This window comes from Serinus canaria, chromosome 2 (assembly GCF_022539315.1).
Source record: "Serinus canaria isolate serCan28SL12 chromosome 2, serCan2020, whole genome shotgun sequence".
Taxonomy (NCBI): Eukaryota; Metazoa; Chordata; class Aves; order Passeriformes; family Fringillidae; genus Serinus; species Serinus canaria.
The window spans coordinates 110,067,895-110,082,950 of record NC_066315.1 but is presented as its reverse complement, the minus strand read 5'-3'; the positions used below and the strand labels follow the sequence as shown (position 1 = coordinate 110,082,950).

At 40.2% G+C, this 15,056-nt stretch overlaps 1 protein-coding gene across 3 annotated transcripts in view; it reads left to right on the top strand.

The window, feature by feature from the left end:
• PRKDC (protein kinase, DNA-activated, catalytic subunit) overlaps positions 1-15,056 on the top strand; it is an 83,111-nt gene that overhangs the window by 62,453 nt on the left and 5,602 nt on the right. For 2 of the 3 annotated variants that reach the window (XM_018909967.3, XM_009102873.4), the window contains 12 exons: positions 483-672; positions 1,781-1,955; positions 2,042-2,232; positions 4,733-4,913; positions 5,435-5,595; positions 6,946-7,157; positions 8,175-8,262; positions 8,979-9,122; positions 11,865-12,069; positions 12,613-12,680; positions 12,951-13,171; positions 13,482-13,574. In XM_018909967.3, coding sequence (XP_018765512.3) covers positions 483-672; positions 1,781-1,955; positions 2,042-2,232; positions 4,733-4,913; positions 5,435-5,595; positions 6,946-7,157; positions 8,175-8,262; positions 8,979-9,122; positions 11,865-12,069; positions 12,613-12,680; positions 12,951-13,171; positions 13,482-13,574 — 1,929 coding nt within the window. The remainder of the gene's footprint in view (positions 1-482; positions 673-1,780; positions 1,956-2,041; positions 2,233-4,732; positions 4,914-5,434; positions 5,596-6,945; positions 7,158-8,174; positions 8,263-8,978; positions 9,123-11,864; positions 12,070-12,612; positions 12,681-12,950; positions 13,172-13,481; positions 13,575-15,056) is intronic. The other variant, XM_030235757.2, reaches the window with a different exon arrangement.

Sequence of the window (15,056 nt, the reverse complement as noted above, 5' to 3'; positions counted from 1 at the left end):
CTCCCTTTCAAAAGGTGAGTGTGGTTGCTGGTCTGTTCTGCAACACGGATTTCAATGTTGGCATGTGTTGATGTGATAAACATTTGACTAGCAGGTTGACATAAAATACAGCCTGGCACTCACACTAAATAATTGAGACTCCTGTTTGTTTGCACATCTGTGAAGCTGAAATGCAAGTTATGGCTTGGTGAACTTAGGGACTATAGTTTGCACAAAGGAACTAACTAACAAGAACTCCTGCTCTGTAATGGACATTTTCTAACACTAATCTTGCCAGTACAAGATCTTGAATGCTCTCAGGGTCAACCTGATCCCTGTTGGGAGTGTCCAATCTCTGAAGCCTGTGTTTAGCCCTGCTAAAGCTGATAGCTGTAGTTTGACATTTTTTATTGGCTTTGTTTGCTGTTAGGCAGATCAACACTTTGGAACGTTAATTTCCTTGAATGTATACCAGAGTGATCTCTACTCCTGTTGTTGTGCAGGTGTTTCTTTCTTGACAAGCTGCAGGAGAAACTTCCCTCAGATCAGGCCAATGACAGTATGGAGGTGGATGGAGAATACAGTGCCGGTGACCAAATGGAAGTGGATCAACAGGGTGAAAACATTCACTCAATGATTAAAAGCTGCAAATTCAATATGAAAATGAAGATGATAGAAAGTGCCAGGAAACAGGTGAATATACTATCTGATAGCTTCCAATTTGCTGAGAAGATACATAGAAAAAGCTGGAAAAGCCTTTTAGGGTTCTGTGGTACCCTTTTGCCAGGGCAAACTTTGTCCCTTTTTGACCCTGCAGTCCAGGACATTTTGAAAGCTCAAGAAAGTCGGTTCCACAATGAAAGAAACAAAAGGATAAACGTTAATTACAAAGTTGATGAGGATAATTTGTCATTACTGGAAATGTGCCTGAAGTCCCCTTTGATCCACAGCTGGTTTTGGACACTCTAAAGGGCAGATAAAGTATCTGAAATGTTTCAGTCTTTAATGGAAGGGATGCTTGCAATCAAGCATTATGCTTCTTATTTACAAATAATTTCTTCTGTACAAGAAAACAAATTCTGATTGAATTAATATAATTTACTTCAATGAGCAATTCAGCAATGTAGGATTTCTTTTTTTTTCAGACTTTTCTTTACAGCTGTTAGTTAACACTAACAAAGAATTAAAGTTAAGTGACTTAGAAATTTTAGGTTGAATCTGGCTGTTGAAATGACTGAAACAGCCTTTTTGATGATGGGTCTTAAGTGTTTCAAGCTTGAGACAAGATGAATAATTATGTCAAGGTCTCCCATCTTCTGAGATGCTTCAGAAATCTGCAGTCATTAACAAGAGTTTATTTTAAGCAATCTAATAAGCAAATATAACATTATTGCTTTGTTGACTATACACTCTTGAAGGAATAAGTGAAAAGTAAGCTTTCCTTTCATGTTACTTCTGTGAAAGTTCTCATCAAAATACAAACATAAGTGGTTTTCTTAATGATATCTTAAATCAAGTTGTGTTTCCCATATGTGTTTCTACTGTAGAGCAGTTAAATGCTTCCTGCAGCTGGAATGATTTTCTCAGTTGTTTAAACCTCTGTTCTTCTCTTTGCTATTCAAACTTCTCCATTAGCACAAATGTAGTTCTGAATATGAGACCCAGCAAGCAGTGAGCATCTCTTTGCCTGACTGTGACTTTACTTGTGTTACTTAAATCTTCTCATCCCTCATTTGGTTGTGGGCAGGTTTTAGTGCCCCTTCAGGTACATGGTCTGAAAATTCTCTTAATCTGCATACAGAACAGCTTTGCAGTGGCCAAGAAGCTCCTGAAAGACTTGCGCAAGGAAGCCAGGTGGAGGGAGGACTGGCTGGTGAGGTGGAATTACGCCTATTGCCGCTTCACTCACAGCAGCAGCCGCAACCTCAGCTGTCCTGAGCGCGTGCTCTCAGTGCTGAAAACCATCTCCCTGCTTGGTAACAGCCTTTGCTTCTTCACCTTGTTTATTTCACAAAGTTGCTTTGTTGTCCAGTTACCAACTCTTGTTTTTGAATTCCAACAGAAGATACCAAATCTGACTATCTCAGCAAGAACATAATGGCCTTCCGAAACCAGAATCTTCTTCTGGGTACTACGTATCAGATCATGGCCAATGCTCTTAGTCAGGATCCAAGGTGTCTTGAGCAAATTGAGAAGGAGAAGGCTAGGAAGATATCACTAATATCAGGAGAAAGCCTTGAGAACCCCAAAAAGGTAAATGAGAGGGGAAGATCTTTTAGTAATTTCAGTGTCATTATTACTACGAAGTACTACTTCAGTATGTAGTGATGGCTGTGGATAGATACAAAGCATGTGAAACCTGTCTGCTATTAGCAGTGATTTGTCCAGCAGCACCAGATAAAAAAAGGGGGGAAAAAGAAAAAAAAAAGGCTGTGGTTGCTTGTTTCTTCCAGGTTTTGCTCTCCTGAAGTTCTGCATCACTCTAACCTTTCTAAATAGGAGAATGTTCTTGTGTTTCTCTGTACCTGCATTTTGAGTGGAGGAGGAAGACATAGTCACAGCATATGCATTCACAGTGGCAAGACAAGGCTTAGGATCCTCAAAGAATGCCTTGATTTCAGCTGGGCATTTGTAACCTGCTTCATGGCCCTAGACTGTTCTCTTTGATAAAGAGATATTTATAATACTGATACACTTACTTTATCTAGGTAATTTTAATGGAAGAAAAAAATGGAACTTTTTTAAGGCAGAGCATATGCAGGTTGTCTTTTCCTATTTTGGGTAGGTGTGCATTTGAAGAATACAGTACTAGACTGTGCTGCAACTAAAATTATATTTGCTGTCAGTTGCCCCACACGCTGTGGCATTGACTCCTTGTCTGTCAAATGGATTAAGAATTTGAAGTACCACTGCTGGCTTATATCTACTAATTTCTAAAGCTACCATGAAGACACTCATACATAGACTCATAGAATGGTCTGGGTTGAAAGGGACCTTAAAGATCATCTAGTTTCATCTAGTTCCAACCCCCTTGCCGTTGGCAGGGACACCTTTCACTAGACCAGGTTGCTCAGAGATCCATCCAGCCTGGCCTTGAACTCATCCAGGGATGGGTTATTCACAGCTTCTCTGGGCAACCTGTTCCAGCAGCTCACCACCCTCACAGCAAAGAGCTTCCTTCTGCTATCCAATCTAAACCTGCTCTCTTTCAGTTTGAAGCAATTGCTCCTTGTCCTACATGTCACTACATGCTCTTGTGAAAAGTTCCTCTCCCAACTTTATTGCAGGATCACTTCAGGGAATATGAACCATATTAGTATAAAACAACAACAAAAAAGTTCTTAATTTGTGTTTTATCATTGTTAAATGTAAAGCAGATCAATAAGAAATTCCTGCCAAAAAAGGTTTTAAATTTTCAGGTGTATAGAAATGTAAGCAAAAGCTTAAGCTTCATTTATTAGCTAATCCTTAAGAATGTTCTTCTTTAGGCAATCTAAAGGATGAGGATAAAAGTTCTTCTGTGTCAGATGAGTAAGATTGCCATACCAGGGATTTCTGAAAGATTAAGAAGCTTAGCCTTATTTTAGCTTAATATTAAGCAGCACTCTGACCCTGGTAGTCTCCTTTTACCTCGCTGACTATTTAATTTCAGTTACAGCATTTAGTGTGGCCAGAAGGGCCAGGGAAGGGATTGTCTTGCTGTACTTGGCAGTGGTGAGGCTGCACCTCGAATCCTGTGTTCAGTTCTGGGCCCCTCACTACAACAAAAACACTGAAGGGCTGGAGTGTGTCCAGAGAAGGGCAGCAGAGCTGGGGAAGGGTCTGGAGCACAAGTCCTGTGAGGAGCAGCTGAGAGAACTGGGATTTTTTTAGCCTGGAGAAGAGGAGGCTCAGGGAAGACCTCATTGCTCTCTTCAGCCACCTGAAAGGAGATTGTAGTGAGTTGAGAGTTGGTCTCTTCTGCCATGTTCCAAGTGAGAGGGTGAGATAAAATGGCCTTAAGTTGTGCCAGTTAGGTTCAGATTGGATACTAGAATTTTTAATTTTATTTTTTAATGAAAGAGTGGTGAGGCATTGGAGTAAGTTGTCCGGGGCAGTGGTGGAGTCACCATCTCTGGAAGTGTTCAAGAGGCATCTGAATGTGGCACTTTTGGATATGGTGTAGGGGTAATTGTGGTGGTGCTGAGTTGACAGTTGGACAGATCTTGAAGGTCTCTTTCAACTTGGATGCTTCTGCAATTCTGTAAAGAATCCTGTCAAGTCACGGATTGCATGAGCTGCATTAGAAATGTATTATGAATATTATTATATTTATAATAGAGAAAAAGGCATCAGATTCAAAATAGTTTGCATGCTTTTTTAACACAAATTCCAAGTGTAACTGTAGTGCAGATGTTGTAGATATGTCTTAATAGGAAAAAACCCTGAAAGTTTTATTATATTTTCTGTTAACTGTTTCCAAAAGTTCCAGTAACATTAACTTTTCTGCAGTGACAAAAATTGCACTTAACATATCTAAAGATTAATCTAAGTTCATGTATTCCCATTGAAAATTGTGGAAAGTAAAGTTCTGGAAATCACTGCTAGAAATAACATCCCAATTTTTTTTCTTTATATCAGCTGCCCAGAACATCTTAAAACAGTTAAAATTTTATCCACTCAAGACTTGCAGCAAAGCTCCAGTTTCAGAAAGGATTGTTCAATGCTACTTTAGCACTAATATGTGTTTTTTCCTCTTATGGTTGAATTTCAGGTGCTGGCAGGTCTGAACAAGAAGGCTTTTCAATGTTTCAGCTGTGCTGTGAGGAAGACTGAAGAGGAGGTGCAGTCCTCCTCCGTGGACCATGTGGACATGGTGGGAGTTGTGGATGCATATCTGACTTTGATCAGCTTCTGTGACCAGTATCTACGCAGGGAAGAGGAAGGCTTGCTTGGTTAGTCTGGATTTCTCCTAAGCTTGTGAGGGGTATTTGTGTGTGATCTGTGAGCTTTTGCTGTACCCAGGAGATCTCTGTGAGCAGCACAGCTTGACTATCAGTCAAGCTGAGCAGTTTGACCTCCAGTTCAGCATTATTTGTATGCCTTTTTTCACCTCCTCTGTTCCTGCTAGCTTTGGTACTAGTGGATCACTTGTAGTCTTGCTCTTACTTGTGATAAATATATCATATCCAGCAGATGCTTCCCTTGTTCCTTCCCAGACCACAGCAGCCTTGTCTTTAAAGCAGGCAAGATACCAGCAGTGATGCAGCTTCCTGATAAAGCTAATCCTTACAGTCCCCAAGTGCATGTGTTGCAGATGTGTGCAGTTCAAACAGATGGGAAGGAGAACAAAGTAAAAATACAAAATACACTCGATAAAAAAATACCAAATTGTAAAGATGAATGTTTCAGATGATCAAAGACATGGAACAAGTGATGGTGTTTCTGATAATTCTTGTTTAATGTCTCTTGGCAGAAATTAACACTGTGGATCTGCAGCAGTTCCCAGCTATTGTGGTGGAGAAAATGATAAAAGCTTTAAAACTGAATTCCAGAGAAGCCAGGCTGAGATTTCCTAGACTGCTCCAAATAATTGAAAGATATCCAGCAGAGACATTGGGTCTAGTGACACAAGAGGTTAGTTGCTTCAATTTTTCTGGCAGCAAATGTTGCTGTAAATCAAATTTTAAAGGTGGGGGTGGGATACATAGAGAGGTTAGACTGGTACGTTTTGCTTCAGGGAAATCAGATTAATTTTATCCCATCATTGTTCCTTGTCTTTTCTGTAACTTACTGAGTCTAAATAATGTGGACAGAATTTTTTTCCTAGAAATTTAGCTTTTTATCATTATTCTGATTCCAAATGTTTGTTTGAGAGTTGCTGGAGAACAACTGTGGTATGTTCTGTCTTTTTTCCTTCAGAACAATCTAAATGGGTTGACAAAGGTGGTTAGCATTAGGGTGAGGAATGTATCTCATTCCTGTAGACTGAGTTTCCTGTATGCAGAAAGCCAGCAGCTTTTCCAGACTCATTCCATGTCACCCACCTTTTCCTGTCCTTCTTCACTTCAGAGATTACTACAGCTTTGTCTTACTTTGTATTTCCCACTTCCTTCCTTCTTTCCTTCTTTCCACAACCTGTCTGTCCATTGCCATTCCATGGCAGGATAGCACGAGCCTTCCCTGCTGTGGTGGGACAGATAAGCTGAGACCTTCTCTGTGACTCGTGCCAGTTCCTGCCTTGGCCTGCCTGTCTTTCCAAGCCCATGTCATTGTGCTGCTGCTCCCAGAGCACCAGGCCCTTTGAGAGAAGGAGCTCAAGTGAGGCAGAAACTCAGATTCATTATCCCAGGGAACTGAGAAAATAGCAGAAATGGCTGAGGTGCACAAGGTGCCGCCATGGAGAAACATCAATAGTTCAAACAGAACCTGACACAAGCTGACAAATCTCAATCAGAAGAGGGAGCTCACCAGGCTCCTATCCTCTGTCTTTCTGTGAGATAAATACTGCCAATCTGATATTAAATTCTATTAGAAATGCTTAAAGATGAACAAAGGACAAAACTGCGATAGGAGTTTCAGTGTTCTCCTTCCTGGCATTTTCTACTCAAATCAAGACTTTAACTCAATGGTGTTAGAATTGAATTCCTTCAGATTTTTGAGTTGTGTGTATGTGCTGATCAAAAATTATTGTATTGCATCCAGAGACAAAAGACACAAGTTTGAGTGTAAAGCCTTATATTGATCAACAAGCTGCAAGTCTTTATGATGGAAAACCCATTAAGCAGCAGTAGTGGTGGTAATAGTAGTGATAGTAATAATTAAATCTGTGCTTCATTGGGGGATGTTTTGCACACCTAGTTGACATTGTCTGTTTCCTTCTCACATTTCTCTGTCAGGCTGCACCATGGAGCAGTTTTGTTTGTTTGCTATATTTGATATTTTTGAGGAAGACCAAAGATGAAAGCAGTGTCTTTGTTTTTGCAGCTTTCTTCAGTTCCCTGTTGGCAGTTTATTGGTTGGATTAGCCAGATGATGGCACTACTTGACAAGGATGAAGCAGTAGCCGTACAACATACTGTTGAAGAGATTGCAAATACCTACCCCCAGGCACTCGTCTACCCTTTCATGATCAGCAGTGAAAGTTACTGCTTTAAAGATACTGCAGCTGGCTGCAAGAACAAGGAGTTTGTAGAAAGGTGAATTTGCAATTGGAGTAGCTCTTCTGTATGGTTTTTTTTTCAGGAGTGGACAGATTAATTTGTTTTTCCTACGCAAACCCTTTTCTTTAGCGAGCATGAGAAATATTGGAGGGTAGTCTTGAGTTTTTGTTTAAAGGCACAGAGAAATGCAATACATCAGCTCTGTCAGCATCAGGCACACTCAGGTTGGTGGCATGAAACCTTATGAAGTGTTGGGAACATATAGTGCCCAGGCCTTTGCAAGTTAAAAGTTTTCCCAAGATAAAACAAAAAGACCACAGAGAGGCAACCCCTTTTTCTTTATAATTCTGTGGTATTGAACATTTATCAGCTTTCTAATACCAAGAGGAAGCAGTATGTTTAAATAGAATAGACACTCATACCAGACTTCAGAGAGGACAGTGAAATGGATGCAGGTTATCTTGGGAATGACAGCTCTTGGCTGAGGTGTTCTCTGCTTATTCAGTGTGCAACATGCAGCTTCTCTTACAGGCTTTCCCTTGTCCCTTTTGGCATGCAGTAACACTTGAGTTAGTCTCCACGCAAAAATCAGTTTCTATCACAAAATGCTGTAGAACCACTCTTAAAATTTTGGGTGTCTTTTTGCTCTTTTCACAAATTTGATACATTTGATGAATAAATTTTTGCTTAAAATAAAAATACTAAGTCACATGTTTCACAGAGAGTATCACCCTTCAGTAACTGTCATGACAGGGCACATGGGCTGGTCAATGCCTGTGTCTGTTTCAAGCATGCTTTCCACTCACCCACCAAGTTCCTATTTTCATAGTGGGACCACATAATTAAAAAACTGGGAGCTGTGTGGCACGTTTAGTCAACATATAAACAGTCATGCAGCCCAAGAGGGAATTCTAAGGAAGTCTTACCTACCTACACCTGAATTGTTTAACCAGATTCTTGTATAGCAGACAGTCTAGATCGTTGCTTATAAGCAAGCAGGGTGGTGATGGTAGTTCCTGTTGCATTGTGATGCATTTTTCTCTTCCTTTAAAGGATCAAGAATAAGTTGGATAGAGGAGGAGTAGTTCAAGATTTTGTTCACTCCCTGGAGCAGCTCTCTAACCCTGTAATGATTTTCAAGGTAAAGTGTATTTTTCCCCACTTCCCCTTCATTCCTCTCCCTCTGTTCAGAAGAGCAAGTGCTGGGCGGAGCCTGACACAGTTCAGTTGACACCACAGCTGCAGGAAGTGGTTCAGCTCAGCACCAACTGATGATGATGATGGTGATGATGATGATGATGTCGGGGTACTGTCAGCAGCTTTCACTGGTGATGGACTCCCTCCCTTGTGCCAGCTGGATGTTCTGCTCCAGCCCTTTCCAGCTTTCCCCTTCAGGGTCTGTGCCCTGCCCCACGGTCAGTCTTCCTTAATCATTCTGAAACTCTTACAGAATTATCATTTATGGCCATCTTTATAATTTTGGACTACATGTGTTCAACTACTTGTGTTCTTATGCCCTTTCCCTTCCGGGCACCCCTGTCTGTGTTCTGACTTGTTTGTCCAAATGATTCTTGTCCTGTGTTTTGTGCCACTCCTGGCCTCACAGAGGCTTTCTTAGCACTAAACACTATGGCAGTAAATATAATTATCATAATAAAGTAGAAACACTTTATCAAGACACAGAACAAAAGGGAAATATTTCCACAGTCTTTTGGTTGCTCCTTTTTTTTTTTCAAAAGACACACAATATTTGACTATTAGTAACTACAGTAACCCCAGTGCAATCTGAGTGGCCTACTGAAGAGCAAGGGTCAATAAATCTTTTCTCAGTACTCATCTGTTTTCTTCTCTTTGCAGGATTGGGCTGAGGATGTCAGAAATGAGTTGTCAAAACCTCAGAGAAACAAAAAGAAGCTTAAGGAAATGTATGAAGGAATGTACAAGAATCTGGGAAATTTGGAGAGTCCTGGCCTTGGAATGATGAGGAAAAGGTTTATTCAGGTATATGTGGTTACTGGGTAGTGTTGGCATCATGGCATTTCTAGAAGGCAATAGAAAGTCAAAAGAGGGAACCAGATTACAGCTTTTACAGGTGCTGCAGGACTTGATGAGACTTGATCTAGTCAGGAGTACAGGACTGGGATTTCTTTGCTAGAAGCCACGGACTTACATCGTTCACTTTCCACTTCTAACTGCCCTGCAGGGATAAATGTACTGTCTTACACAGCTTCTACCTCTCCTGTCCTGAATGTTGCCAGGTTCTTAGGACCTGAGCCTCTAATCATCCGTGGGAATCTGGCTTTGTTTTTTGTTCCCTGCTGCCAAGGATTTATGAGCACCTTAGGGAGTTTTGCTGTATTATACTACTCAGATTTGCTGCTGATACGAAGTTACTTATACAGAAGAGTTACAACTATGAAGAATTAAAGACTTTACAAAACTGACTGAATTCCAAAGTGGTGAAAATCAGCATAGAAAATGAGGTGACACATGCGGCAAGAAAATGTAATTACCCTAGTATCATATAGAAATTCTGCATATTTTAGATGACTACTGCAGTTCAAGAACTAAATCTTGAACTGTGATGGTTCCTTGAAAACATCAGCTGTGAAAACTCAAGGGTATTTAAGAAAGAAAAGCAAATATTCATCATTATTAAGAATAGAGAGCTAAACATGGCATGGCAGCCTTCTCTGACTCTGGCTTCTTAAACATCATAGTTCTCATCTGCAGTATTCTCGGCACAGATACAGTAAAATTGGGTGAGGTTCAAAGTGGCAAGAATAATCAGAGGTGCAGAGTAACCACTGCACAAGCAACTTCAGCATTCCTCCAGCTGGAAAAGATGCAATGGTGCCAGATACAGTAAAGCTCTTAACATCAGTCCCATGGTTGGGCTTGGTGAACTTACAGGTCTTTTCCAACCCTAGAAATTCTATGATACTATCAGGAGCACCGAACAGGAAGTAAATGCTCTATGGAAGTGGCAGGTTCAGACCAGTGAGAAGTGTTTCCTCATTCAGTGCACACTTAGGTGCTGAACTCCTGCTGCAGGGTGTTAGGTGCTTTTATGGGTTCAAACAGCAAGTAGGCAATAACAAGGAGAGGGAGCAGTGCTTTAAGAGCTTTTGCATATAAATGCACACTCCCTGGTACAGAAATCCCTGAGCTGCAAGTTGCTGAGGGCAGGAGAGTGATACTCCTGTAGAAGGAGGTCCTGACTGTGTGCCTGTACTGTGTGTGCATAGCCCCGTGGCCAGGGCGGGGTGAATCCAGCTGTCTCCCGTTGTGGCCATCCTATGTCACATTAGCATTAGATAAACTAACCCGGGTGTCTGTAGGGAGATTCCTTCCCCATGAGTGGGAAAGGTGGAGGATGAGAGTAAGGTGGAGTCGGGAGGAGGTGAGGTGATAATGAAGCAGAAAGGGTAATTGGGAGTTTAGGGGCACACTAGCCCTCTGAATGTGTTGCTGTGAGATAAGATGGGTCTTTGATGATAATGACTTCAAACTAAAGAGTGGGGGATAAGAATGTGCAGGATGTGCCAGTGACGGGTGGGGGTAGGGAGAGGGGAGCAGCTATATGGGGTACATGCACAGCAAGGGACATAGCAGGCATAAGCACAAAGGCTGTTTGGATTATATGTATGCCCACACCAAAAAAAAAAAAAAAAAAAAAAAAAAAAAAATCCATGGCTCTTTAAAACGCTGAAATGTGCAGTGTTAGAAGATACAGGGAGAAGAGCAAGGGAGGTGCTGGAGAGGGATATCAGGGTTGTTCCCCTCTGGTAAGGGGAAGAGGGAGAGCAGAGAGTAGCTGCAGAAGAGAGTCAAGGTGATGGTGCACAGGCTCTGAAGTCTTTGCTTTCATGATGCATTATTGTGAAGAAACAAAGTGTGCTGTGAAAATGACTGTATCATTTCTAGTGTCCTTACTGGTGGAAAAAACAAGTTGTCTCCTTTGACTGACACAAAATTGCTCTACTACATGGAGTACTTCAGGCTCATAATCTGGAAATAGATTTAGTGATAAAGATGATTTTTGACTGTAGCAGTCTCCTCAAAAGGATAATGTTTTTTGCATTTTCATTTATTTTAGTGAAATAGCTGTGTCTTCAGAGCTTGGTAGAAAAATGATCAGGCAATAAAAAGCCCCCATCTTTCCAAGCCATTAATACCCAGTCCGAGAAGGAACATTTGTTTTTTTTAGAACCTTGAATTATGAATACAGGAAGTCAGTTCAGTTAACTATTTGTAGATAATACTTACTTTGTTCATTAAATGGATCTGTGTCCAAAACTTTGCTCTTTTCCTGTATCAGGATATTTAAAATAGTTTAAAATATGGGTTTATGCATTCTATGTCCAAAATTATTGCTAGGCTGTAATAAATCAACGAATAATAAATCCAATAGTAAATAAAACATGTAAAACATTTCATAGAGTCGCAGAATGATTTGGATTGGAAGGGACCTGAAAGATCATCTGGTTCCAGCACCTCTGCCATGGCCAGGGGCACTTCCCACTAGACCAGGTTGCTCAGGGCCCCTTCCAACCTGGCCTTGAACGCTTCCAGGAATGAGGCATCCACAACTTCTCTGGGCAACCTGTTCTGTTTTATATTAAGAATTTCTCCCTAATATCTAGACAAGCCATGTCTATAGATAGGAAGATGCCCTTTTGGTTCTCTTGGGTAGTTTCTAGCACTGTGTTAACAGGATTCCTTTCTATAAATGATTGTTAGGCTTTTGGGAAGGACCTGGATCATCATTTTGGCAGAGGTGGTTCAGAACTGTTGAATATGAAGACTAGTGACTTCGATGCAATTGCAAATTCTCTCCACTCAAAAATGATCAAAACCCATAAAGAACCTGGGAACCTCAAAGAATGTTCACCATGGATGAGCGAATTCAAAGCTGAGTTCTTGAGGAGTGAACTGGAGGTTCCTGGTAAGTTCCTGTTCAGTGTCAATGGTTAATTGTCCCTTACAAGAAAGTTGCTCTTGAGCTTTATTTCTTATATTGGCTATATGACCCTTCTTTCTGGCCTTAAGCCTGATCTGGCCTTACTTGAAATAATTCTATTCATTCTTTAGCTCTTAAATCCATTCTTAAGCCGTAGTCCTGATTTTTAAAATTGTATCTAAGTTTGTATCTCTTACCTAAAAATTTAGTATTTTTCTAAAGGCCTGACTCCATGAAATCTGATATATAAATCTAATACATGTTTAAATCTAGTACAAAAAAGGTTGTGTCTTCTGAAACCAGCAAGAGCTCAATTCTAACAGCTAAACAAAGAGAGAATATCAGTAATTCACAGATAAAATCATGCTATGTGTATGTTGGATCTTTTTTATGCATTTAAAAATATTTTATTCATAGTTGTCACTCTACCAGTTTGACAAAACATTTGGATGTGTGTTCCGGTGTTAAACACACTTTAAAATAACATCAGGCTATGTACTAATATTTTTTTTTCCCCTGCCACTTCAGGTCAGTACGACGGAAAAGGGAAACCACTGCCAGAGTACCACGCAAAAATCTCTGGATTTGATGAACGGGTATGTTTTTAAGATTGAGTCAAGATCCTGTGTGGTATAAATCTGTGTCCATGTAGCATTTGAAGAATTTGGTAGTAGCAGGGTCATTGCTTGTTTACACATCTTGCAGCATACAAAGGAAAGGCTGCATGTGGGCATTTGTTTTTCTGCTATAATTGAGTAACTTGATTATGTCATCTAGGAATGACAGATATGCTTAATTCCAGTAATGATTCTGTAAGACCAAGTCTTCAGTCACAAATATTTTTCTTTTTCCTGTCTTTTTCCAAGATAAGTGTGATGGAGTCCTTGAGGAAGCCAAAACGTATAACGATCCGAGGCAGCGATGAGCGGGAATATCCTTTTCTTGTCAAAGGTGGCGAAGACCTGCGACAAGACCAACGCATTGAGCAGCTGTTTGATGTAATGAACATTATCCTTTCCCAAGATGCTACATGTAGCCAAAGAAATATGCAGTTAAAAACTTACCAGGTCATCCCTATGACAACAAGGTAGGCATTTATCTTGAAGGAACAGAAATCCTTTTGTTAGCATCTATTCATTTTGAGATGCTGGAAAGTGAGACTTTTGCATGCCAGATTCATCTTGAGAGTGCTCAATGCCTTGGCTTAATTTTTTTTCCTTTTCCTTTTAAACAACATTGAAATTGCTTTGTCTGGAAACTGGTTTTTCAGAGTATATTTAAATAGGTGGCTTTTAACCTTCTTTTAACAGGCAGTAGAATGTATTGCTTCCCATTTGTGGTGTTCCTCTAAAGTTCAGCTCTGAGCTACTTGTTATCTCTGACTTACTTTGTTTCAGGCTGGGACTCATCAAGTGGCTAGAAAATACTTGTACCTTAAAAGAATTCCTTAAAAATAGCATGTCTGAAGAGGAAGATATCAACTATTACAGGTGATGCTTGGTTTAACTGTCTGCTCTAATAGAAACCACTACTAATGGGTTTTTGGATAACTGACAGTCTTGTGGCAGGATTTTCTTTTTTTTTTTTTTTTTTTTTTGCAATTAAAGAATAAAAGAAAAGCATTTATAAGCAAGGAGGCAGTTTGTACTTCCTGACCCAAATTAGTAATTGGCAACTGTTTGTTTAATGAGTGCCATTGTAGCTGGAATATCCTCCACCCAGCTTGTTTAAACAAGAGACTTATAATTATAATCCTGTGTGACGTCATTATCATCACCATTTCCTTATCAGCAGATTGATTTTACAAGCAGAGGATTTTGATCTCTTGATTTGATCAGGCAGGAAATGGACTTAGGTCAATGAGGGGCAGGGGAAGGGAGTAGAGGCAGAGCTATTGAGAAGCTGGGTTCAGCAGTGAGTCAGTGATGGGGGAAGGAACTTGGCAGCAAATGCACAGAACTCAGCTGTAACAGAGCACTTTCTCTGACTGGATACAAATGCTGGATTTGAATAAATTGTATTGCATTCTCATGATTGTAATTGCAGGTTGAATATTTGTAAAATTGATTTCATTCTGGCATTTCAGCCTAGTTCTGTCCTGGAATTTAGAAATGTGGTTTAATTTACAAATGTGGTTCTCAGTTACATAATCTCTGTTTGGGTTTGTCTGACTGTTGTCACCATTTATTTTTACTAGTTAACATTTATGGGGCAGGTTGGAGGAAACTCCAGCGTGGAGGTTGGACTCCAAAGAGTGTTTATGTCTATGGTTATTTGATTTGTGAGCAGTTTAGGAACTGCTAGAGTTCCTGCATTACTGCTGTCTGATTCAGTGTTGTGAACAGCAGTGATGTTATGTTGATCTCAATTCACTGAGTGGGAAAGTGAAAGAAGACTCACATGGAACCATCTTGTGAGGGAGGAAATTTATAATATGCTCAGTGTAGAAGATCAGTGTATTTCTAAAAGCAGGTCGTAATTTATTTTAAAAGAATACCCTTTGCTTTATTGTGTATATAGACTTTAATATTTTCCTGTGTGTTATTCAGTCAAGACAATTAAGACAGTTTATAATGAGCTGTGGTTAAGTGACAGCACTCACAAAGGAAAATTTTGGTTGGGGTGGGGGGGAACAACTTTCTGAATTTTTATCCCAAAGTGATGGGCTACAGTCTGTAACTGATAAATGCTTTTTAAATGGAAATGGCATTTTCTATCTCAAAAAATGCTTTGGAAGGAAGAGAGGAGGTGGCTGCTCTGCTAAGTTGAGTAATAGAAGTTTTAAGTCTGATGTATTTAGTTAAGATGGGAGAAAAATATCAAATTATTTCATAAGCAGTGCAACTAATGAATACTGGCTTCTTATGGATTAATACCCCAAGTTCAAGCACCCAATCCTCCTCTCGTGAGCCTTCTGAGGAGATACCAAACTGCCTTCCTGCATTTCCTGCCCTTTTGGAAGGACAAAGGGC